Here is a 23,412-nt window from a genome sequence, read left to right on the forward strand (position 1 = left end):
GGAAGTCAACGATTCTATCAGTCAAAGCAAATATAGTTTAACGGTAATTGGCATATATTTTTTCCCAAGAGGTTGTGAAATCGATCATTCACCCCACGTATTATATCAATTACATCTCACGACTTTTATCTTCTTATACGTTTTCTTTTACAAATTTGCTAAAACCGCGTTTGGTACAAAATTGATAAAAATTTTTAGAACAAAATTAGAATTTTTTTTAATGAAACTTTTAAGCTTTGATTTTGAATTTGTGTATTAATTAAACTTAAAGCTCGATTTCCTTGAGATTATTGAGTGTTTTTTTAGATCTTTACATTATTTTTTAACTTTTTTTTATTACAAAAAATTGGGAGCATAGGAATTTGAATCTCTAACTTTGAGGAAAAGAGTATAGATGAAAATTGTAACATGATCCAATTTGATTAAATTAAAATTTATAGTGAAAATTAATCAAGCTGGTAAAACTTAGGTGTAAATTGATTTTAGGTTTAGTAACTATTCAGTTTATTGTTTTTTTTAATTAAAAAATAGAGAAACGTATTTGGTGACTACTTATTGTTTTTTGTTTGAAAAAAAAAGGGTAAAAATGTTATATGAGATTTTTTTTGTAAATTAAAATTTAAAAATTGTATGTTATATTTTCTTTTTAATATTTAGAATGCATTTTATCTATTATATTTCGAATAAAAAAATTGAAAACGAAAACTATAAACAAATAAATTGTTTTTGTTGTTTCTAAAATAAACGTTTCAAAAAATGATAATCAAGAATCAACTTTAACAAAGCGCAAGATAATTACTTGGCTGAACTTTGAAGTTAAAAAGATGTGATCATCAGAAACAAGCTTTAAGCTTACAACAATTGGGTCTGACCATAGCCAAACTTCTCACTCACATACATTAAACAACACTCAGCTCTTCCACAAATGATAACATTTTTAAAGAGAGCTAAGAAAAAAAGGTACACATTCATAGCTACTCTACACTATGCAATGGTTTTATCATCTTCAATTGCTTAACCCTCTCAAAATCCAGAGCTTGGAAATTCCTTTCAACCTCCCAAGCTTGTTGGGACATGCCGTTAAACATTGACTTCGCACCCTTCTCGTCTGTAACTTCACTTGGAAATGGAATTCGGAATTCAAAGGTCCCCTTTTGAGGAGAGAATACCCGCAAGTCGAAGCCTAACCGATCAACCCATATCAGCTTTGCTTCTGCAAACTGTCGAGAAAAATTGAGAACCATGAGAAGAATACTACAGAATGGGAGGGAAAGAGGATTGATTGGCCTATAAGAGCCACCTGCCCATAGAATTCAAGTCTACCTATGTGTTTTATGAATAAAGTTATCAACAAGCAATCTTAGCCTTCTACGTTTGCATAAGCTAAATCTAAGAAGTGCCAGCAGGCTATTTTACGGATGCAGCACGAGAACGAACACTTGATGGAATAAGTTTTCTTGATCCATAAATGCAGCTTTGCTTTCTATCGATCTCTACAGAATAAATACAAACAATGACCACTAGCGTGATAACTTCATTCTACTGAGTCGAACATGTCCCATTTGAACTATTTTCCTCTTTGACATGTACTGCTTAACAAAACGATGCATGAATTATTGTTCATTGAAGACCTCGTGATGGCTTATGCAATATGATGCTTGCAATGCAGATATTATTTTGACTCGTGGAGAATTCAAAAGTCATTTTGCACCGAAAAAATGAAGTAATGTTCGATCCAACCTCTACCCACGGTATATTATACATATCACCGGGAAGAACTTCATTAATGCTCAAAGAAATTCTTTTGTAATTATAGCCTCCTCGTGATTATTAATGATTGGAAGGCTTTGCTTTTGTAGCCTTTTGGGTGGGGTTTCCTCTAATTGGCCCCTAGTCCTCTGTGTTGTTGCCATTTTATCGCAATACAATCTTGTTTTCATAAAAATAAATAAATAATACTAATAATCGTCAAAACTTTGGGGAGTAAATTTATTTTCCATGCTTGTATAGGTAAAGTCATATTGTATCTCACTCCTTTTTTGTTCAGAATTTCAGAAGTCATTTTGTCTTTCTTCAACCTTTGATTATATTTATATTAAATGACATATAATACGTTACTCGAGAAGAAGGACAGAGTGGTTGATACAGAGCTCATGTCTTATGTTAGACCGCAGTAGTGAGAACATATACTAGGAGGGGTAGAAGGGGAATTATACTTCCAGTTAGTTAGAAGGGTGGAGCCCATTCGGGCGTGATTAGTAGATCTGTTAAAAGGGAGAATGTTCCCTTGGTGGAGGTAGGTAATTTATTAGCTGAGTAAGAATAGCATAGTGCTATTTTGGAGAGTTCTCCAGCCCTCTCGAATTGACTGGGTTGATTCTGTTGCTTTTGTTCTTGAATATCAATAAAAGTAAGGGAATACCTTACATCTTATCGCCCTGCTTCTCTTTGATAAAAGGGACAAAAAGTCTGCTTTAATGTACCTAGAGCGTCTAAGTGCCCCTTATTTTAGGGGAGCTGGTCCGTGTGGTAGAGGGTGAACAAAGGATAGCGTGCTCATGCTGGAAGCGAGCTAGCGGGTGAACAAATCACCAACCAAACAGGACACTTGGTAACCAGGAGTGAGATGAAAAATTATGGAAAGCAGAGGTTGCTGCAGTTTGAAAGAAGAAAGGCAACTCGTTTAGAGAAGAGAGGTGGAGCCAGTGACTTCTATTAGGGGTGGTTTCCAGCTAAGAATCTAGCCTTGTAGAAAGACAATTTTTAAGAGATGCAGAAAAATAAGAAGACAAGAGTGAAGAGACTCGTATCACACAGCCTGTTGATTGGCTAGAGAACAAAGAATGTAAAACCAAATCTCCTAGTAAGCCTAGAATCAAAAAAGATGCAGAAGATTACTGTATAGAAAATGAGGTAAAATGCAAACCTGAAAATTCAAATCAGCATATATGTTGCAAAAGCGATGAACATCTTCAGCGTTGTTTGTGTTTATCTCGTCCACTAGCCTTTCTGCAAAATTTCGAAGAGGATCCGGGCTTGCAGTTTTATAATCTGAAGAGTTCACCCAAACACCAACCTAAAACAATAAGTACAGGTGCTTTGCAAATTAGATTAGTACTCCAACGAAAATCTCTACAAACTGGTGCTTTGAAACTGGTCCCTGATTGACATGCCGCATAAAAAAAAAAAAAATTACAGAAAATGAAGTCTGTACCTCCCCAAAGTCATCTATCTGAAGTACCCTATCCACGGTAACAATATACAGAATATCTTCATTAATTTCTTCTCCAAATCTCTTTTTCCATGTTGTATGAAGCTGCTGAAAAACATGGCATTTAAAATTTAATAAAGAGTTGATCAAATCCTATGGGTATAGCATTTAACAACTTACTGTTGCCAATGCCATATATCAATGCATAAGATGTTCCAAAGTTATATAGCAATAGCTTGTATAGAAATCTAAAAGCTACTAAATCACAGGTACAAGAATAAGAAGAGAACTTGAGAAAACTCGCAACATCTCATGGTTCCGGAATGAGAGGGGAAGTGGGGGATATCAAGTGAAGACAACATCATACGAGGAACAATGAAATGGTAAGCCTGCTTGATCCTTCTCATCTTCCATACATAACCCATAACAACTTCGATCCAGAACCCTGCAAGGGCATTTCCATGCCATCCATTACCAATATTTACTACACGACTTAATGGTCCATATCATAAATTTTACCATTTTCAGGCACTGTGTTTTCCCAGTGACATGTAAATCTTTGCATTTGGATGAAAAAAGCGAACCAATTAGCTCCCAATTATTTTACTGAATGTGCCTGGCCCCCAGCTCCCCTTGTCCTCCATACCCTAGAAGGTCGTACATTATGCAGAATTTGAACCAAACCTCTCCATGGTCAGGTACTATCTTCCCACATGTCTCGAGCATTAGCATTTTTAGCTTGGGCTACCCAACATGACGAGTGATTTTCCTTACTTTTGTGAACCACCCACTTCTTCCCTTTTGGTTTTTACTTAAGTTATGGATTAAAACTAAGTTGGTAAACTGGATAGAACAGCTTGACATACAGTTGAACGTCCTCCTTTTGAAAGAAAATAAAGTTATTCCATATTTTGAACTTCTACAAAATGCCTTCCTATATTGGATTCCACAATTCTAGTTTCTTCGACTTCCATTGTGGGCATTTCTAGGTATGAAATCAGGGGAAGTTTAACCTTGCACCCGATAGTAACACTAGCGGCTACCATTTTGAGCCTCGCCGTAGATAGTTAATACAGTGCTAGAGATGGTTTCTTCAGATTCATCTACAGTCTCAAAGTATCTCAAAAAATTTTACGGCTTAAAAGATGATTTCTATTAACACACCATCGTCTTCGAAAATGTGTTCAATAGAAACAATACATAAAACCCTGATGTTACAAGGCATCAATTTCACAGATTTCTCTTAAGGCACTGGACCAACTTGTGCACAAACAACTCTTCAGGAATAATATTGGTCCCATCATAAGCATAAATTGTTGTTAATGTACAACTGGTTATCAGGAGTATTCTCGTCACAGGATGAACAACAGAATTCTGCAACCATTATTTGTGAACAACGATCACAGTTCTCCCTAGCTATGCCACAACTCAGCCGGGTAACAACAATTGAGTTCCTCAAACAAACTATACTAAAAGGAATGCGTATCCTAAAATCCAGGACGGCAGAAATTTGTACCTTCAAAATCATTTTGTTGTCTGGTTTGCCGAGACTACCTTGAATTGTACACTGAGGAGTCCGCAGTCCACACTGCTCCAACTGTTCCAAAGAAAATTGGCAAACATGAGCGGTATTACATCATTTGCAATAAAGATTTCAATGCAATTCCTTCTTGTTTGGCTGAAAACAAACGTTGAAAACAGTGATATAATTCTCCATATTTCTTTAATATCTTATCTATATAACGACTTTCAAAATCATGATTCAGAGATTTCATCTTCATGTTCACAAAATCCCACTTGGGGCCTTGACAAATGATGTAGCTATCCTATCCATGAATTTACATTATCATTAGTAACCCAGTAAAATGAAGAACCTGAACGTGGAGGCTGGACCTCCTGTCGATAGAGAGCTCCCGCAAAGATTCATTCAAGCTCAGAAGAGGCGTACCGTCTTGGTCAACAGCGAAGCGAACGCCAATGCCGAGAGGCCATCCCTCTTGTGTCAAAGAAGAGAGCGTCCCAACAGAAGACAGCTCCATGATTGTCCTCGAAACCTCAGCTGGTAACGGCTTCACATTCCGCAGTTCCGTCGGGGCCGACTCGCAAATCGTCGAAACAGAACATGTCAGAGCCCGATACGAAATCTTACGGAAGCGGCATGCGTTTAGAGAAGCGAATCGAGACTTCGAGGTTGGTTTTAATGGAGCGACAAAAGGCGCGAACTGATTCGTGAGAGTTTGAGCTTGAAGATGCATTTGATTATGCCTCGGAATCACCTATAGACTCAGAATTTAAATTTTGAGTTTGAATTTCGAAATTCTTGAAAGGATTGAGGAATTCGGCTCGCTGGCAATGGGATGAGAAGAACTGTGCAAAAGAGGGCTTGTGAGGATTGTGATCGACGCTCCAGAGAAGCAAATTAGCGAGGGTGGGAAGATGAAGACGACAACACAGAGCTGTGATCTGCTGTATTGCAGCGTATTGTAACGTGTACGTCAATCTTATCTTCATCCAATCAAACGATACCTTTTGATGAGTTTTTTTTTTTTAAAAAAAAAGTAATGAATAATTTTTTAATAGAATAATGGGAGACTCAAATCGATGACATCTCAAAATATTACAGTCAATTTAGAAGCACTGTGACGTTAAAGTTTGAAAATAATAAACAGTGGAAATTTTCACTGGTTTATTTTTTTCTTTGTTTTTAAAAGATTTTTTATTTGTATTTCAACCAAAAAGGAAGCAGATAAATTGTTCCCGTAATAAATATTTTCTCAAAATTATTTTACAATTTTTATTTTGACAAAAAGATTCTTCTAAACTTGCAATATTTCCCATTTTTATCATGAAAAACAAGCAGAGGGATCGTTTTCATTCATTCTTCTTATTTTCCGGTTAAACTTCATTTTTGCTCATGTAGTCTATTATTAGTGTCGATTTATTTTATTTTTTAATTTTATTTTACAGTCAATGAACGATACCAATCTCATAGACGTGAAACAAAATAATATGTCGATCTTTTGATCATAAAAATGACCAAGTATTTGGAAGCTCCGATCTTAATGATTCACGAACACAAATGAACCTGTAAAAAAAAAATAAATAGCTTTGACACTCAAGTTACTACAAGTTTGATCTATTGCTCGAGAGATAATAGATTTCACGTATCTAAAAAAGAGACATAACTTTTATAATAGTACTCTTATTGCACTATTAAGGTGAGTTGAAATCTTCCAACTTATGGCACATTGACACGTGGCGATGAAAAATCGCATCCCAATACCGGCTAAACTATTTTCTTTTTTATAATTTATTATCAATACAAATAATATGTCGAAATGAATATTGTCTGACAATAATAAATATTAGTAAAATTTAATAAAAGTATTTTTTTTAGTACAACATGTGGGGTGGGGATCAAATTCACAATCTCATAATTGAAGATCTATGTTAATTATTATTGAGTTAGGATCGCTTTGACAAAATTTAATAAAAATACATATAACAAAGTTGATTTTTAACCGACGATAGTCAAATTGAAATAAGCGACAAAGTATTTAAGAAGGAAACATATGCTTTAAATCTCAGAATAGGTAATTACCAAACAAAATGAAGTCTAATAGTACAATAATTATCATTTTACGTGCCGCAGATCTAAAACTCCCTCCTTCATTTTCAATGGAGTATTCTAATTCTAAAAAAAATAAAAAGCTCATGTGGTACGACCTCTTAATATTACACCACTGAATCCCCAATCCTTTGCTTGAAAGGGAAATTAACTAATAATTTATATACCCGCCAAATTATAAGTTTATAATAAAAGTAGTGAAAAACTTTACGTGATCTATTATTTCTTTTCAACGTAGATACTTTATCAATCAATCTAGGTTAGATTGACGGCATAATCTACCTTCCTATCATTTTTGGAACTTAATAATAATAATAATAATAATAATAATAATACTATATTTTTTTCACCGATTCTTCCCTATTTTCTTGTGACTCGAGGTGAAAGATGATGATATTAGTACATTACTAGTTTAAATTTAATTTAAAAAACAAAAAATTGAAATTGAAAGTTCCTTTGTCGACCATATATATATATTATATAATATATTCACTGTATCTGATTGGGACGTTGGGAAAAAAAAATCCAAGTGGCATCCACTATTCACTTTATAAATAACAATGCACCAGTAACTTAAAAAAATAATAATAATAAAAATTAAAAAAGGAAAAACTGCCCCTTTGATGTGGCCAAGGGGCTGCTCCAAAACACTGAAACAGTATACCTTTTGTTTTCAATTTTCTTTCTTTGTTTTTTCCTTTCTTGAAAAGTCTGATTGCCAATGTGTTTAACGGAGACTTTGTATTAAATAATTAATTGTTTTAACGAAGACTTTATGACTTTGACTTGTTCAGCCATCGGATCAACCAAATTTCGCCACGTGTTGGATCGTAAACTAAAACGGCGGCAAATTAAAATCTCTAAACCGTCACATATTTTATTTATTTATTTTTTGATTTATGGATACAGGACGACTCTCGAACCTGATTCTTGGGTGTCAACACCGAATGGTGCATCACACATTTTATCTTAATTTTTAAATTTTGCATACAAAATTATTTTAGTTGCTGTAGTTATTATTAGTATTTTTTCATAAATTATTTAACAGAAATTTAATATTTTTGTTCATTTACCTAATTAACAAATAATGTTTATGATAAATAAATATTTGATATATCTAACAACCGAACCTAATCTAATACATTCATATATGTATTTTGGAATAAGAAATTGTACGTTCAATCTTATTTTCATTTAAAAGAAATCATATTTAATAGATTAAATATTAGATTTCAAAACAGGTTGAATATTTATTAAATAGTTGATGATAAAGTAAAGATAGTGACCAGTGAACTACATATCCATGTGCAAAAATTGGAAAACTTAAATAAATTAAATATTAATTTTTATCTCTATCATCAACTTTTATTGTTAATTTTATAGTCTAAAAAATGGGACGAGAGATTGAATCAACTCTAGAAAAGATAATATGTTGATATCATATGTTCGCATTGACCATTTATGATTAAAGTTGTTTGCTTTGCCCATTTTAAAAATAAATTTATACGATGAACATTATAAAACTTTGCAACATATGAAATACATCTTACTACATGATACCAATAAGTTGAAAATAAATTTAAATAGTATGAAAAATAATTGTACAATGTCCTACTACCTTTTTAGATACAATAAAAACCACCGAGTAATATTTTGATCAGTTAAGTTAAGTTATATTTATATAAGCAAATCATACTCGAAGTCATGACATAAATTTATTAATATCTTAGAAATTCATTGTATAAATTTGTACAGATCTAAATTTTTCATTTTAAGAGATAGTATACAAAATTTTTATATACAAAAACAAATAGATGTATATAATATAATACATGCATTCCAAGTCAAATCTCTTTATACTACCGTTTAAAATATATTATTTTCAATTTTTTATTATAATATAATTAAGTGTGGCGTATCATTTGAACTATGTTATTTGTTTCATTTAAATACTAGAAACGTATCAACACATAAATTTCCAATAAAAATGATTGAAATAGTAAAATTTCGATTTGTCTGTTATATTGGTTTAGTTATTCTTATATTAAATTCGAGGGTTCTTGTGTCTTGTTTGATTGTCCTCTTTGCCATTAGGGATACAAAGAGGATGCCCTAAACTAATAGTCAAATTCCCTTAGCTATTTTCATTAGTTTATTTAGTCATAAAGATTTGAATGATAATGCCATAGATTTGGTTGATTATATTGTAAATAATCAACATCAATACCAATGCTTTTATTTATTTATTTGTGAACCATAAATTGAGGCAATAGGCATGCATTGTCTTTACATTATAAAAATTCACTTAGGAAAGCAACATCTTCTTTTTTTAATATTAGAGTCAAGATTTTTTTTTTGGAAAAAAAAGGTAAAAATACAATAAAAGCAAACAATTTTTCTAGTACCTCCGAGCCCAAGAAAAATAATAGGTGTCAATTACTGTTTTTTTTAGTACAATATGTGCGGATATCGAACTCACAACCTCATGATTGGAAGTATATGTCAATAAACACTAAACTATGCTCGCTTTAACTAGGTGTCAATTACTGTTAAACTATACTCATGTTAGTAAATTTACGTTATTATTAATATATTGGTTTAATTTAAAAAAAAAAGGAAGAAAACCACATTTCAAGGAAAGTAGTTTGTATTCACATTTTAAATTCGTGTAACATAAAAGGAAAATAATTATTAAACCGACTTACTTTTTAAACTCACACAATGAAAATTAAATAATTACCAATGCGTCCGATCCTCTAGCTGGCCATATTCATCAATTTCATTTTATAATTGATTTTTTTCCCTTTTTCAGTAACAGGCTGACAGCTATTTATTTTCAATTCTACAAGCGATCCGTTCAAGAGAAATAAAAAGCCACGTGTCAGAAACACGTGGACGCAAGTACAAAGAATCTTAGGAAAAATTTTATAGTACATTTCACACCACAATTTCCTTTTTACTTATAAATAATTCTTTAATTTTAATGGATTCAATTCGAAATCATAGTGATGTAACATATAATAAATGTGCACCTCCAACGTTGATACCTAATATTCAGGTTCGAACCATTTTATATCTAAAAATTTAAAAAAAAAACGACAATAAATGTAATAATATCTAGTAGAAATTTTCATGAAATCTTAAAATGAGGAAACCACAATTTAGGTTTAAACAGTATTTTTTTACATACTGTTTAATTTTAGTCTTTCTGCTTTCAAATATTAAATTTGAACTTTATACTTTCAAATTTTTGTTTATTTTAATAATTGTACTTTCAAAATATTCATTCTGATTTTTATACTTGTTAAAAAATGAACAATTTAGTCTCTTATTTACCAAACTTTAACACAAATTTTATAGATTCTTTATACAAATTTATTATTACATTCCAATCAATTTAGTGAATTAAGTGTCTTACTAAAATTATAAATGAAAAATGAGTTGGAAATGCAAATGAATGAATCTAAACTGTCACTTTTAAAAAGCATGAAAATCCAAAATGAATAAATATTTTCCTTTTTGTCAATACAAATATTATATTAAATAAAAGTTTAAAGTATGAAAAAACATTATTTGAACTTTTGTCCTTAGAGTTTTCTTTACTACTCAATTTGGCTCATGGACTTTAAATTTTAAATTAAATGGAAAAAAAAAACTGAAGACTAAATTTGAAAATTTAAAAACTCAAACAATAAAATACGAACAAAAATCCCAACACCTTAACCATAAAAATTAGTACACCGGCAAACTCGTGTGAGTAGATATTATTTTAAACCTTGTTTATTCTTTATTTTTATTTTCTCCAAATCATACATTTATCTCATTTAGATTTTTCATTTTTGTTTCTAGAACTTTACATATCAATCAATTTAAGAATCACAAGTAATAAAAATACCTAAGAAAATAGCTTCCATTAGGAATCTGTTTACCTAAAGCACTGTCCACAGTGTTGGAAACAATTTCAATTTAGTTTATGTAACTTGAATTTAATTTTAATTTGGTCTCTATGATTTGATTAAACAAAATAGATCATCTACCTATTTCTCTTATATATGAACTCATACCTAAACCTTTATACGGTTGGCTAATATCATCAATCAACCAAAAACATAAGAGTCGTGTACATAAAAAAAACGTGCTATTGAGAGGAAGTTTGTAAGATTTAACCCGACTAAACAAAATTGACTTAAAACTTTTAAAATCAAACGAAAGTCAAAGTGAGCATAGCTCAACCGTAATTGACATATATCTCAAACTAATAGACTGTGAGTTCGATTCTCCACCCCATATATTGTACTATAAAAACTTGATTAAACTAAAACAAAACGAGAACTAAATTAGTTGTATATATAAAAGAAAAACCAGATTGATAATTCATCAAAAAGAAAAACTACAATTCAAAAGTGTAAAATTAGAATTTATTCATAAACTTGGTAAGTTGTATCAATTTTAATAAATTGGACTTTAGATAAATGATATAAATTTACCTTTATTTAAATAAAAATTTATTAGAGGTTATATTGATTTAGAAATCTCTTGTTAAAAAAAAAAATCCAAAAAGCAACTAATGAAAATTGAAATTATAGGATAAAAATGGATACACCAGATCATTTCTTTCAAGTTTTTTTTCTTCTTTGAAATTTGGGAAAAAGAAAATTGAAGGGATAAACTATATTTTATTGTAGATAAAGCTTCGTACAGATGACTCAGCTGTGGACGTCTCCTATAAATAAGAGAAAATGCAGAGAACGGATTGCAGACGGAGAGATACACAGAGATGCAGTGCTCCGATTTTACCTTATCAGGAAGCGAATCCCGCTTCTACATCCCCTCGAACCCTAGCATTACCGGCCGGCGGTCCTTTTCCGGCCACCGATCTCGGATTTTCTTCCACAGTTCCACGCGCTTCCCTTCTCTTTCGATCAAAGCCAAGGCCTCCTTCAACGAAGGGATCGTCTCCGGGGTCGCCGATGGCTCCTTCTACGATTTGCTCGGAATTTCTCAGTCCGGATCCTTGACGGAAATCAAGCGCGCGTACAAGCAGCTCGCCCGGAAGTACCATCCGGACGTGTCGCCGCCGGGCCGGGCGGAGGAATATACCAAGAGGTTCATTCGCGTACAGGAGGCGTACGAGACATTGTCCGATCCGAGGAGGCGAGCGCTGTATGACAGAGACATGGTTAGAGGCCTTCAAGTCGCGTTCTCTGCTCGGAGACGATACGAGGCCGATGAGGTATTGAATCAGATTATCGATTCTCGTTTGTATTATCGATTTTTTAGGGTTAATTGCGTTTGATTGTTGATGGATTTCGGATCTTATGTGTTTTTTCTTTTGCCCGCCTTGTTTTTGTGGTAATTCTGTGTTCAATTTCTCGGATGCTATTCCGAGAGAAGATAAGTGAAGGATTTGATCTAATTCTCAGATGTTTATTTGATTTTAGATCTTGTGATAGTGAAGAAATAAAACGCCGTTTTATTCTGGCTCCTGGTTCTTTGTTTCTTTCCTCTTTGTTTTTCCCTCTGTCTCTATCTGAGAACAGACGCGGGAGGATCGATAGAAAGCTGTTTCTCTTTGGAGCAAGGATTTTCCATTGGTTTATTCAGTGCTTTGTTCTGCAATGGCTGCTGTTTTCTTGATAATTTACTCCAAATATGGAAACTCGTTATAATAAATTTTAATTTTCAATATACTGCCATGCCAGTTTGCAGTTTTTCTCATGATCTAGTCGTGTTCTGGCACCTCTGAAAGTTGTTCGTCTATGTTTCCCAGAAATCCTTTTCCCCTCTCAGTGAAACCATACTTCTCATTAGCACACTTGCCAATTTTACTTTTCCATCTAGCATCATAATATTGAATCTTCCGATTTGATTTTGGTTCAGGGAGTTCCGGAGAGAAGTGGATGGAAATACTGTTGGCAAGCTCAGCTCTCAGAATTGAAAAGAAGAAGCATGGACAAGGATGTAAGAGTCAATAGCTCCTGGGGAGCTCGAATGCGCCGGCAAATGAATGAACAGGTCTGATGGAATTATAGATCAGCAAACCATGTTTGACTCAGTATGTTCATACTTGAGCACAAGTAAATAGAATACGGCCCATTTGATAATAAATTATTTTGTTTTTACTCTTCTGTGCCCAAAAATTATTCCTCTTCATTAGCCTTCTTTTTCTGGTTTTTATAATCTGCTTAAGAAGTTGCCAAAAAGTGAGAACAAATATGGCTCTTAGAAATAGCAAATCAACTACAAAAGAATTCAATACTTTTGGGCTCAAATGGGAGCAGCTGCCAACAACTGGCTTGGTTTTGGACTTTAATTTTTTATTTGCTAACCAGATAGATGATTCATGCTGATGACTGCAAAGTTGACCCACAACCCATAATCCATAATCACTTGGAATGGGGCAGACTTCTTCTGAATAAAAATATAATTTTCTACGTGAGTACATATGCAAAAAAAAGGCGATTACTTTCAAGTTCGGTTCTTTAACTTTGAAGGAGCTGTTGTATTTTGTACTCTTTCTTACTCCTTGAATTCTTTGGCGTCATGCCATGAGTTTTTGTCCTTGATAATGCATCAACTCTAGTTCTAATTAAGATCTCGTCGACATGTTTAACCGACATGAACGTAACTGAATTAGTACTGTACTCAATTTCTCTCTAAAGGTTGGAGGGTCAAATCCCTACTCTCCATTGAACTTAAAAAACAATCTAATTAAGATTTTTATTGTGTCACTTGATATGGGATGATTGAGATTTCTTACCTTAATTATTGAATTAGTTGTCTAGTCGATGTGATGTGACCTAATAAGCAAGTGGACACGATGTCATATATAAAATTTAAAATATCGCTTTAAATTTTTAATGGCGTCATATCTACTTAATTTTCAAGTCATCATTATTGTAGGTACTATTTTCTATTTAGATCGAGCATTTATGAGATGTTTGACAGGTTGACAGTGATAAGAACCAAATACGCCTTTATATAGTCTTAGATAAAATTAATTCTAAAATATGAAGGAACAATCAATACAAAATAATTAACCTATAATTAACAAATTGACACCTATAATTAACTGAATCAACATAACTAACGTATTATTCTTCATCGAGATCGTCGTAGCGGTAAAACAACTTAAGTTTGTAAAACGTGTTTGGTTAGTGAATTCGTGCTTGCATTACTTATGGGTTTGCTGTAGCGATAAAGTAACTTAAGTTTGTGAAACATATTTGGTTCGTGAATTCGTGATTTATAGGCCTGAGTTTATACTTAATTGGCCGGATTAGTAAACTTATAGTTCAGAACAAACCGTTCCATATATTAAAGATATATTCAATATCTCAATTTCAAACCATACAAACTTCACCCATGACATGTGTCACACAAATATCTGATGTGGAGTTATCCTAAATGTGAGGTGTAATGGATGTGCCAACTGAAATCCAATCCACCAACTAATGGTTCAACATCTTTTGGTTTTCAAAGTCAAAAAGTGGGCAAAAAGGCAATGGAATGTGTTTCCACTTTAGAGAAAATGGAGACACAGTTTTGAATTTTGCCACAGAAAATTGCATTTGAGATGCAGACCTTCATGAGACAGCTGTCGGCGCATAATTGGCTCGCGGTAGAGCCATTGTTTTTTATCAACTCATTGTTTGTCATCTCATCAACTCACAAAACATCACTATGGATAAGAAAAATACTTATTTATGATATGTAGTCTACGCTCCGTTTACGATCGCCAAACCAAACATAGTTTAAGTGGTTAAAGTATCTGACCAATAGGTCATGAATTCGAATCCCCAATCCCACATATTATACTCAAAAAACAAAAAATGTTTACGATCTATAAAAATTTGACAATTTTAAATTTTTTTAAAACATAAAATACGAGTGCTGATATTATGTAAAATTTTTGCTTCTTTTACCGGCAAGTAAAAAAACAACGCAACTTTCATTTTTCTTGGTTGATAAGTAAAAAAAAGACCAACAACTTGCATTTTCTTCACTAGTAAGAAAAAGAATGACAAAGTCCAAATGAAATTATAGATTAGCAAACCATGTTTGACTGAGTACAACGGGACTCAAAAATGTTTATGAGATGTTTGACGTGTTGATATTGATAGAACCACGGAAAAAAATGTCTCATTCAACCTAAACACGCGGATAACTTTCCAAATGGGGAGAAAACCTCTTTTATATTTCACTAACATGAAGTTATGTTTTAAACAAAATTAGTTCTAAAATATTAAGGTATAACCATTTTGCTTTCTGTTTTTTGTTTTTAAAAATTAAGTTTACTTTCACTTATGTGTTACTTTGTTTTGTAATATAGTTTTTATAAACATTATTAAAATAAACATAATTTTTTAAAGTAGAAAATTAAAAACGAAATAGTTATCAAACAGTCCATGAGTAACAATCAATAAAAATTAACAACTCGGTCTACAGTTAACTAAATCAACATAAACTAATGCATTCTTCTTCTTCCCCGCATCACTCATAGAGATATGCAGTTGATGTGTTTGAATTGTGAAACAAAACCCGAAATAATTTGTTTGATTTGTGAATTCACGACTCGTAAATTTCGGAACAAACAACTACATAGGTTCGATATCTCAATTTCAAACCATACAAACCTCACCTTTGAGATGGACTTTATCCTAAATGTGAGGGCATTGATAGAGCCAATAAATGGATGGCAGTGAAAGTGGGGAAAAAGGGAAGACAAGAGAGGGACAGTTTTGAACTTTGTCAAAGAAAAAAAGGTACTTGAGATTAAAATTGAGACACCTGTCGATACCTAATTGGTTCACAGTTGGCAGGGTGCCTTTTTTGACACTGTATTTAATCAACTCACAATTTGTCTTCTGCCCAAATTCCAAAACAGCCCTATTATGGATAAGTATGAAGAAAAATAGTTGTACAAGTCAAGACTCTCGTTTCTTATGGGATTCGAATTTTGTTTCTTATTTTCAGGTTTAGTGAATTCGATATGTGTTTGCCTTTTTCATTTTCCAAAATTGTTTTTGAATTGTACGATCTAGATAATATAAATTCTGAAAACAACATTTTTATATTTGAAATGTCTTTCAGATTTTGAATTTGAAGTTTTAAAATACATATTTACATTAAAAATGATAAAACTTTGATAAATGTATTATTTCAAGTTATAAACTCATTTAATTTTTGTTAAAATAAAAAAAAGGTCGAATATTATATAATATAAATTATATGCTATTATAAAATAATAATTCTACGGAATGTATAGCATATTAATAAATTAATTAATATTATTTTAGATTGAACTACATATTTAGTTGGCAACTATCATCGGTGTACAAATATATTTGAACAATTTTTTAGGTTTAGATTCGATTTTCAAATCTACTACTAAATGCATGTATAAAAACACAAAATACAATATTGTTTTTCATTAAATTCTTTGATTTCAGATAGCTCCTTAGTTTTATGAAAAATAAGGAAGTCGTGTTTGGATTAATATAAGAAAAATATTTAGATATTGACATGTCATCACCCGTCTTCCATCACCAATAAAAAAAAATATTTAGGTGCTAACTAGTGATCACCTTTTGATCATTATTGAAAAATTGATAGTTCGTTATTAAAGTGTGTATGTATATATAATATTTATTTATTTATCTTTTTTATTTGTCAATTTTCAGGAGTCGTTAGCACAAAGATAACCAACCTAAGTATTTTCAAAATATAGTTTATAAAATAAAAAATGTATATATAAATTTTGACGGGTAAACAAGTAAATATTGTTGTAAGTATAATATTACACCCAACAACTTCCATATATATTTTTTTACTAGTAAAAAAAATGGTACTTTTTTCTTCAATTAATAGTAAGTAAATGAAATACCCAAAACTCATTTTCTTCACTATCAAGTAAAATAATAGCTCTAAGAACTTTGCATTTTCTTCACTGGCAAGTAAAAGAATGGAACAAGAACTTTGCCCTTTCTTTCACTAGTAAAAATTATTATTTTCATCTTTATTTTTATTTCACCTTAGTTAAAAAAGTGAATTCGAGTGTACAATATCGAACTAATTTGAACATATATTAAAGCTACATAAAGATGTTGAATTGAGACAAGTAGTAGGCAAACTAGTGGTAAACTAATATCAAAGACGATAATATTTGTTCTTTTGAAAGTCGAGAGACTAAAACAAACGGTTGGTAAGTTGACGGAGGAAGGTTATTGTTTTTATTTTTTTATAAATTGATAAACTAAAACAAAAACATAAGTCCGGTCCCTTTTGTTGACTATAATAATGCTGCCTTAAATGGCTTTCCTAGTTTGCATCGACTCATCAAGTAACAAGATATTTTAGAACTTTCTTCAAAGGAAAAAAGAAAAGATATTTTAGGGAGATATTTCAGGCCCTTCTAATAATGCATTCGATCCTTTAAGAAAATAATAATAATAATAATAATAAAACAATGAATTCGTTTTTTTTTTTTTTACTTTTGTATTTATTTTGACAATTCCGATTCTGAGTAATTCTGTTGAAAAGAAAGTATTAGGGGTGTTGCTGTGGGGCATTATTCCAAAAGAATGAAAAGAAGAAAATCAAATCCAAAATTGGAACTTCGGTCACGTCGAAGAAGGTCAGTAAAACTCTTTTATTCTCTATCTGATTTTATGTAATTAGTTAAATGTGAACCAACCCAAATGGCACTTTAATTTATACCCGTGGATCCTAGTAGCCATCAACTTCGAATTTTCGTTAAATTTTAACAGATTTTTTAACGGTAGGGATTAAATAGTAACCAATTTTAGGGGTGAGCATCGGTCGGTCAGGGTCGATTTCCCACCTTAAAAACCAACTTCTATATCGTACCATATCGTTAGATCACTCTTCTTAGAGGATGTCAGTGTCATCGTCACTGGCCACCATTTTTCGTTCAACGTCTCCGAGATCGCTTATAGCCAACATGGTCCGACCAGCAGAAGATCTCCGACGCATTCGTTGACATCTTGAACTGTTTCCATTCATCGAGAATTGCCTGGAGATCATCAATCTTGGCGATGATCGTCCAACAGCAATTGGCATGGACAGTGGTAACTTGCTTGAAATCATTGCTCTTCTAGCAAAATCCGCTAAAAAAACAAAGTGTTCAAAAACCTAACATTGAGATTAAATTGTCGAAAAGAAAAAGTAAAAAAACCTCATTAAAAAATATCTATTTAAAATTGTTAGTAGAATACACGTTATTAAAAAGTAGGGATGTGACCCTCTTTAAGTATTAAATTTAATAGGTATCCAAATCTTAAAATTTTTGTCTAACATATCTCTGATTTATTAGACTATTTTTATAGTTGAATGATCTAATGGACGCAAAATAAAAAGTTCAAAATACTCATTTAATTTTACATTTTTTTGAAGTTTTAAAACCTATTAGAAACTTACATATATCAAATGTATTCAAACTCGGCTTTATACAAATTTAAATCTCCAACATAAAGCTCTATATTTGCGCGCGCGATAATACAACTTGTAGAACAGATTCTGATCATGTTCAAGTAAGATGGGTAAAATATGTCTTTGATTATCAGCTCCTTGAAAATCTACCTCCAAAACTATGTCTTATAGCTTTGTCTTCATTCTTTCGAATCGAAGACGGATAGGTTTCTCCAAAACAGAGACGTTTATGTTATACCAAACCTCTGATATTGTTGGAAGCTCTGCTATTTTCTCCACCATTTTCATGTCTTCCGGCAGAACCGAACCGAACACGGTGTATGGCGTACGCCACTCGTCGTGGTTGGCCAAGCTGATAAAGAATTCTGGGCCAGAACCAACCCAGGCAACTGAGCCTCTTCTAATGGTTGCACATTCTTCTTTAGGGATCTTGTTGAATATGATTCCATGGGCTTTAAGAGTTCCTTGGATTACACCAAACGGAGGACCATATGGAGCCTACAAAGCACACACAACTCCATGCTTTAATCAATCATTTTTGGGGAACATACCCATTTTTCTACTCCGATTGACATTAATCTCTCTGATGAATCCATCAAAAGACGGAAAATGAATGACTTGAGTAACAACTTTAGCCATTTTCATTCGTTGAACAATCAAGAAGTAATGAGTACACATTTCATTAATGATGTTTAGTCATTTCAGAGCAGAGCTTAGATATGTTATGCTTACATTTTCGACATGATCCCCGTTCGAAAACCAGAAGCTTCCGCGAGTTTCTGCACGGTAGAATTGGCAATCCAAACATTGTCTCGATGCTAAGAGCTCGAGAATATAGTTCACAGAATGCGGGGCGCAGGCAGGAAAAAGCTGAAAGAGAGACAGTCAAATATCACGTCAATTCATAATCCTCACTATATTTCCTAAGGAAGTCCGGTTGATGAATGCCGCAAAAAATACAAGGAAAGTAGAAGAACAACGAGAGTAGCTTTATCTTTGAAAGCAATGTCCACCAAAGAAGAAATAGAGCAGACTTGTTATATCCATATGGATTAGAAGGCCTAGGGACAGTAAATGGATGATGATAAATCAGCAAGAGAATAATCTCAATGACAATGATGCTTGAGAAAGTCCGACAACTTATTAGACGCTTTCAAAATTTAAAGTGAACTATTAGACACAACTCTGAAAGTTCAGGATTTAACCAATTTTCTATAAATTCGAGAAATGGGCTGAACTCGCTTCATGCTCAAGCATCATGTGATTAACAAATAAGCATACACGATGTAACTCGATAGCAAAAGTGAACAAGAGTATGATAAGAAAGTCGAGGAATGTGTACAAACACTATTTTATAGAAGAAAACAGCAACATGAAAGCCACAAATTTCAACCAACCTCAATGCGGAAAAGCCCATACTCTGTCTCCAAGCCAATAATTCCCTTTGAAAAAGAGAAAACAGAGAGAGGCCATTTATTCAGTGAGCCTCAGAACAGAATATAGACGAAAAAAATTGAAGCAAAAGTTCAATGATATGATATGATATGAAGAAATCCAAAAGGGATAATATACCTGTGTTTTTGTAAACAGGAGGCCAGAAGTCCACATGACATGATCTCCTGATTCATGCCGCATAGGGCTCAGAGTATCCTCCTGTTTCTTCAACCAGCACTGACACGCAGGGGAAACTATAATCTTCAAATTAATAAAAAAGAAATAAAAATTGTGCAGAACCATTTTGCTTTTGATTTTCTATTTCTTAATATGAAGCTTCACTTCAATCTACAGTTTAACATCTTCAAAATCTAGACCAAGTTCATGTTTGATAACAATTTTATTTTTAGTTTTCTGTTTTTAGAATGCTATGCCGGCTTCCTCTCTCGATTTCTTTGTTGTATTTTTCGACATGCTTGGAAGTATATTTGAATTCTTAGTCAAAATTTCAAAAATAATAATAATAATAATAATAATCAAACAACTTTTTCCTTAAATTGTGGCTGAGATTTTGAAGACTTTTTTTTTTCTTTTAAATATGTAATGAAGCTAAAAGTAGTGTTTATAAGCTAAAATGCAAAACCGAAAACAAAATGGCTAAAACATGGCCTAAAGAAAAGCAGCTCTCAAACATTTGTTTTTGTTTTTGAAAGTAGACTCATAATTCAAGCATGTTTGTAAGAAACTCAAAAACTTATGAGAACGTATAATCTTAGAAATAGAAAACTAAAAATGAAATCACAAACATTCCTGAGTATTCTTTTTTTCTTTTGTTTCTCGAGTTTGAACAGGAGAATTATTCATTCATAAACTCGTTCTCAAGGTTGCAATGAGTTTCCCACAGAACACCCAAAAATGGAACAAAAACAGAGAGAGGAAGCCAAGCCATACCTCGCCAAATCTTGGTCCGCAAGCAGATGCATTGCCACAGAAAACCCAAGAATCACACAAACACCGCCCGGTCCCGCCTACACACATGGCTTTACAAGCCATACAACACTCCCTCGACGAATTCAACTTGAAATTAGAGCCCCATTTCACAGCATTTCCCCACAGCTCCAAATGATCGGCGCCTCGGCAACACTCTCGATGCTGACCGGAAGCAGCAGAAGAAACATCGACGGCAATCGATGGGATGGTCGCGGTTTGGAAGCGATAGACCATAATGCAGGAGAAAATGCCGATCAGGAAAAGGATCGCGAGCGTGCAAACACCGCGTTCGGCGTCGCTTTGCCTCCGGCCCATCTGAACAGTGGATCGGAAATTGGCGACGACGGACTTCAGATTGGCGGAGGAATTGATTGTGAATGTTGTTGAAAAGAGGGTGGGAGGAGCAGCGATGAAACCTAGGGAACAGATTGCAATGGCGCTGGGTTTCCATATATTACCAGGTTTCCTTATTCTCCAATTGGCGGTTACTCTTCTTTCCCACCATTTGCAGACTGCAGAGGCAAAACGACAGAATCGTTGAAAAATGAAAGCCAGCGGGCGGGAGTGAAAGAAGACATGATCGCATCCATGGCCGACCTTTCGAGAATTTGCTCTTGGAAAGTGGAAACTGAATCGAGTAACTAGATTCAATTGCAATGGGATTTTATCGGACATTATTAATTTAAATTTATATATAGTTCTATCCTCTTCCATTTAATTTCATTTGATACTTCCGGATTTCTCTCACAAGAATTTATTAATAAGATAATCCTTTTTCTTTGGATATCAAATCACAGCATAAAATGAAATGCAGCACTGCAACCATTAAATTTGGTTGCATAAGTAATTAAGGACTGTGTAGTGAACATTCATTAAAATTCTAAATTATAAATTTTAAAATTCAGAATTTTTACAAATTTGATAAATGTTAACAAAATTTTCCCGAGCACTAATAGCTCACAACTTAACAATGAAGTTGTGATTTCAATCCCCATCCCAGGTACTAAAAAACAAAATTTTACCAATTCGATCCCCAATGCTCTCCATCCCAACATGTTGGACTAAAAAAACAAAATTTTACCAATTCGATCCCCAATGCTCTCCATCCCAACATGTTGGACTAAAAAAACAAATAAACAAGTAGTAGGGGTTAATAGAAGTTCGAAAACAAAGTTAATTTCACATTCAACAATTAATTTAAATATTTAGTTGACAACTATCACTAATTTACAAACATTTTACTAAAAATATTGAATAATTCAATAAATTGAAGTTTCTGAATTCACTAAATACAACGCACCCTAAAACAATGCTGGAATACTTGTGTAGTGATTTCGTCCTTTTTTTTTTATTTTTATGATATTCCAAAAATATCCAACACCCAACATTTTATAAAAATATTCATCAATATTCATCAACGTTTGCATGAAATTGCTGCCACCATCTGTTAATATATTTGGCCTGTAGACATTTTAACAATTAATATACTTTGCCAATAGCCATTACTAACAGTTGGGAAAGCCGTTTCAGGACTAACGATTGTTCGACCACGCATCTGATAGCAGAAAGGACGTGACATTTATAATTCAGGCTCAAACGTATTTAACTAATCAAATGAAAAAAATCAATCAAGAAAAATGTACATAGTTTACACGAAGATATTGAAAGGGTTATGTCTATTAGCATGTACAAATAAAGATAATATAATAACAAAGGAAAAGCTTAGCCTTTTCATAAGCTGTGTGCTGCACCACGAAAAGCGCCTCCACCGGGTGCTTAGTACTAATCAAATCAATCTCCTGAAAACTTTGTAACCAATAAAGTAGAGAGGAAGAAGACGACCTCAAATTTAAAAATACTTTTTATCACTAAGAAAACCAATCAAGCCAAATTCCCACACAAAAGGTCAAACTACGAAGAAAAAGGAAATGAAAACGGCTCAAAGTCTGTAAACACAGAACTCGGCGCCAGTTTCCCAAGCAAATAATCTCAAAACAGTTGAAATTAATGATGAAATCATGCATGGTTTTCAAGTCCAGCGGACGGGCATCACCTTTTTATTTGTGCCTCTTCCTTGACCAACACATTCACCAAAAAAAAAAAAAAAAGAAAACTGGAGATTGATATTAGAGCTCCAAAACTTCAGTTAAAATATGAACCCAGACTTCGAAAATCTTTTTCCTTCCAAACAATAAGAAATAGCAACTTGCAACTTGTTACCAAATACAACACCCCCCCCCCCCCAAACAGGTCAGTCAATAATATGCCGTTCCCATCAACAATTATCACAACTTGAAAGTAATATAACATTTTGGTATTTTTCTCCATTGGGGGTTAAAACCTCTGTAGAATAGCTATATAGATAGAAAGCTGGGATTTTCACACCACCTAATCTTTAAAAACTACCAGCTTTTTCCATAAGCAATTCCAGTCCAAATACCAATGTCATCGAAGAGATATTGCATAAAAGCTCCAAGTAGTTCCTAGTTAAAGCCATTAGTTAACTTATAAATATATGGAGCATAGCTCGAGAGCCCTCGATGTTTCTGGCATCAAACATTGGTGACTTACTTGCGTTTAGTCAAATGTGCCTGTTGCTTACTGTGTGATCAGTCTTATACAACACAACCATGGAGGGTTCCAGACGACACTAATCCAATAAGGAAGCATAAGAATATTCAGATTCCTCACTTATCCT

At 33.1% G+C, this 23,412-nt stretch overlaps 3 protein-coding genes across 5 annotated transcripts; 1 reads left to right on the forward strand and 2 right to left on the reverse strand.

Annotated features, from left to right (window-relative positions):
- Positions 1 to 775: 775 nt before the first annotated feature.
- PGR7 (proton gradient regulation 7) lies at positions 776 to 5,629 on the reverse strand. Of its 2 annotated transcripts, none has more exons than XM_022291382.2 (5): positions 5,086 to 5,629; positions 4,728 to 4,808; positions 3,215 to 3,316; positions 2,927 to 3,076; positions 776 to 1,220 (listed from the first exon to the last, which is right to left on the reverse strand). In XM_022291382.2, the coding sequence occupies exons 1-5, from the start codon at positions 5,464 to 5,466 to the stop codon at positions 975 to 977; spliced, it is 960 nt and encodes a 319-aa protein (XP_022147074.1). In that variant the 5' UTR covers positions 5,467 to 5,629; the 3' UTR covers positions 776 to 974. The 2 variants fall into 2 exon arrangements, with proteins under 2 accessions (XP_022147074.1, XP_022147073.1); XM_022291381.2 differs by having other exon boundaries at positions 3,215 to 3,319.
- Positions 5,630 to 11,572: 5,943 nt separating this feature from the next.
- LOC111016022 (chaperone protein dnaJ 20, chloroplastic-like) lies at positions 11,573 to 12,961 on the forward strand. Its single transcript, XM_088124182.1, has 2 exons — positions 11,573 to 12,072; positions 12,720 to 12,961. Exons 1-2 carry the CDS (start codon positions 11,617 to 11,619, stop codon positions 12,858 to 12,860), a joined length of 597 nt encoding a protein of 198 aa, XP_087980308.1. The 5' UTR covers positions 11,573 to 11,616; the 3' UTR covers positions 12,861 to 12,961.
- Positions 12,962 to 18,213: 5,252 nt separating this feature from the next.
- LOC111016021 (uncharacterized) lies at positions 18,214 to 23,364 on the reverse strand. 2 transcript variants are annotated; one of them, XM_022291254.2, is made up of 5 exons: positions 20,676 to 23,364; positions 19,863 to 19,961; positions 19,688 to 19,732; positions 19,023 to 19,160; positions 18,214 to 18,788 (listed from the first exon to the last, which is right to left on the reverse strand). In XM_022291254.2, the coding sequence occupies exons 1-5, from the start codon at positions 21,426 to 21,428 to the stop codon at positions 18,456 to 18,458; spliced, it is 1,368 nt and encodes a 455-aa protein (XP_022146946.2). In that variant the 5' UTR covers positions 21,429 to 23,364; the 3' UTR covers positions 18,214 to 18,455. The 2 variants fall into 2 exon arrangements, with proteins under 2 accessions (XP_022146946.2, XP_087980306.1); XM_088124180.1 differs by having other exon boundaries at positions 19,863 to 19,985.
- Between the last annotated feature and the right edge of the window lie 48 nt (positions 23,365 to 23,412).

Source organism: Momordica charantia, assembly GCF_013281855.1.
Source record: "Momordica charantia cultivar OHB3-1 chromosome 5 unlocalized genomic scaffold, Mcharantia_2.0 BLBB01000005.1, whole genome shotgun sequence".
Taxonomy (NCBI): domain Eukaryota; kingdom Viridiplantae; phylum Streptophyta; class Magnoliopsida; order Cucurbitales; family Cucurbitaceae; genus Momordica; species Momordica charantia.

What these genes read in the sequence shown, in the direction of transcription:
- LOC111016022 (XM_088124182.1), top strand. Translation starts at nt 11,617, where the DNA reads ATGCAGTGCTCCGATTTTACCTTATCAGGAAGCGAATCCCGCTTCTAC. An exon ending in GACGATACGAGGCCGATGAG is followed by an intron (nt 12,073 to 12,719) that starts GTATTGAATCAG and finishes ATTTTGGTTCAG; the next exon opens with GGAGTTCCGGAGAGAAGTGG.
- LOC111016021 (XM_088124180.1), bottom strand. Translation starts at nt 21,428, where the DNA reads ATGGAAGAGGATAGAACTATATATAAATTTAAATTAATAATGTCCGAT. An exon ending in GCGGACCAAGATTTGGCGAG is followed by an intron (nt 19,986 to 20,675) that starts GTATGGCTTGGC and finishes ATTAATTTGAAG; the next exon opens with ATTATAGTTTCCCCTGCGTG. An exon ending in TCCTGTTTACAAAAACACAG is followed by an intron (nt 19,733 to 19,862) that starts GTATATTATCCC and finishes TCTTTTTCAAAG; the next exon opens with GGAATTATTGGCTTGGAGAC.
- PGR7 (XM_022291381.2), bottom strand. Translation starts at nt 5,466, where the DNA reads ATGCATCTTCAAGCTCAAACTCTCACGAATCAGTTCGCGCCTTTTGTC. An exon ending in GGTCCAGCCTCCACGTTCAG is followed by an intron (nt 4,809 to 5,085) that starts GTTCTTCATTTT and finishes TCTTTGGAACAG; the next exon opens with TTGGAGCAGTGTGGACTGCG. An exon ending in AGATAGATGACTTTGGGGAG is followed by an intron (nt 3,077 to 3,214) that starts GTACAGACTTCA and finishes TTATTGTTTTAG; the next exon opens with GTTGGTGTTTGGGTGAACTC.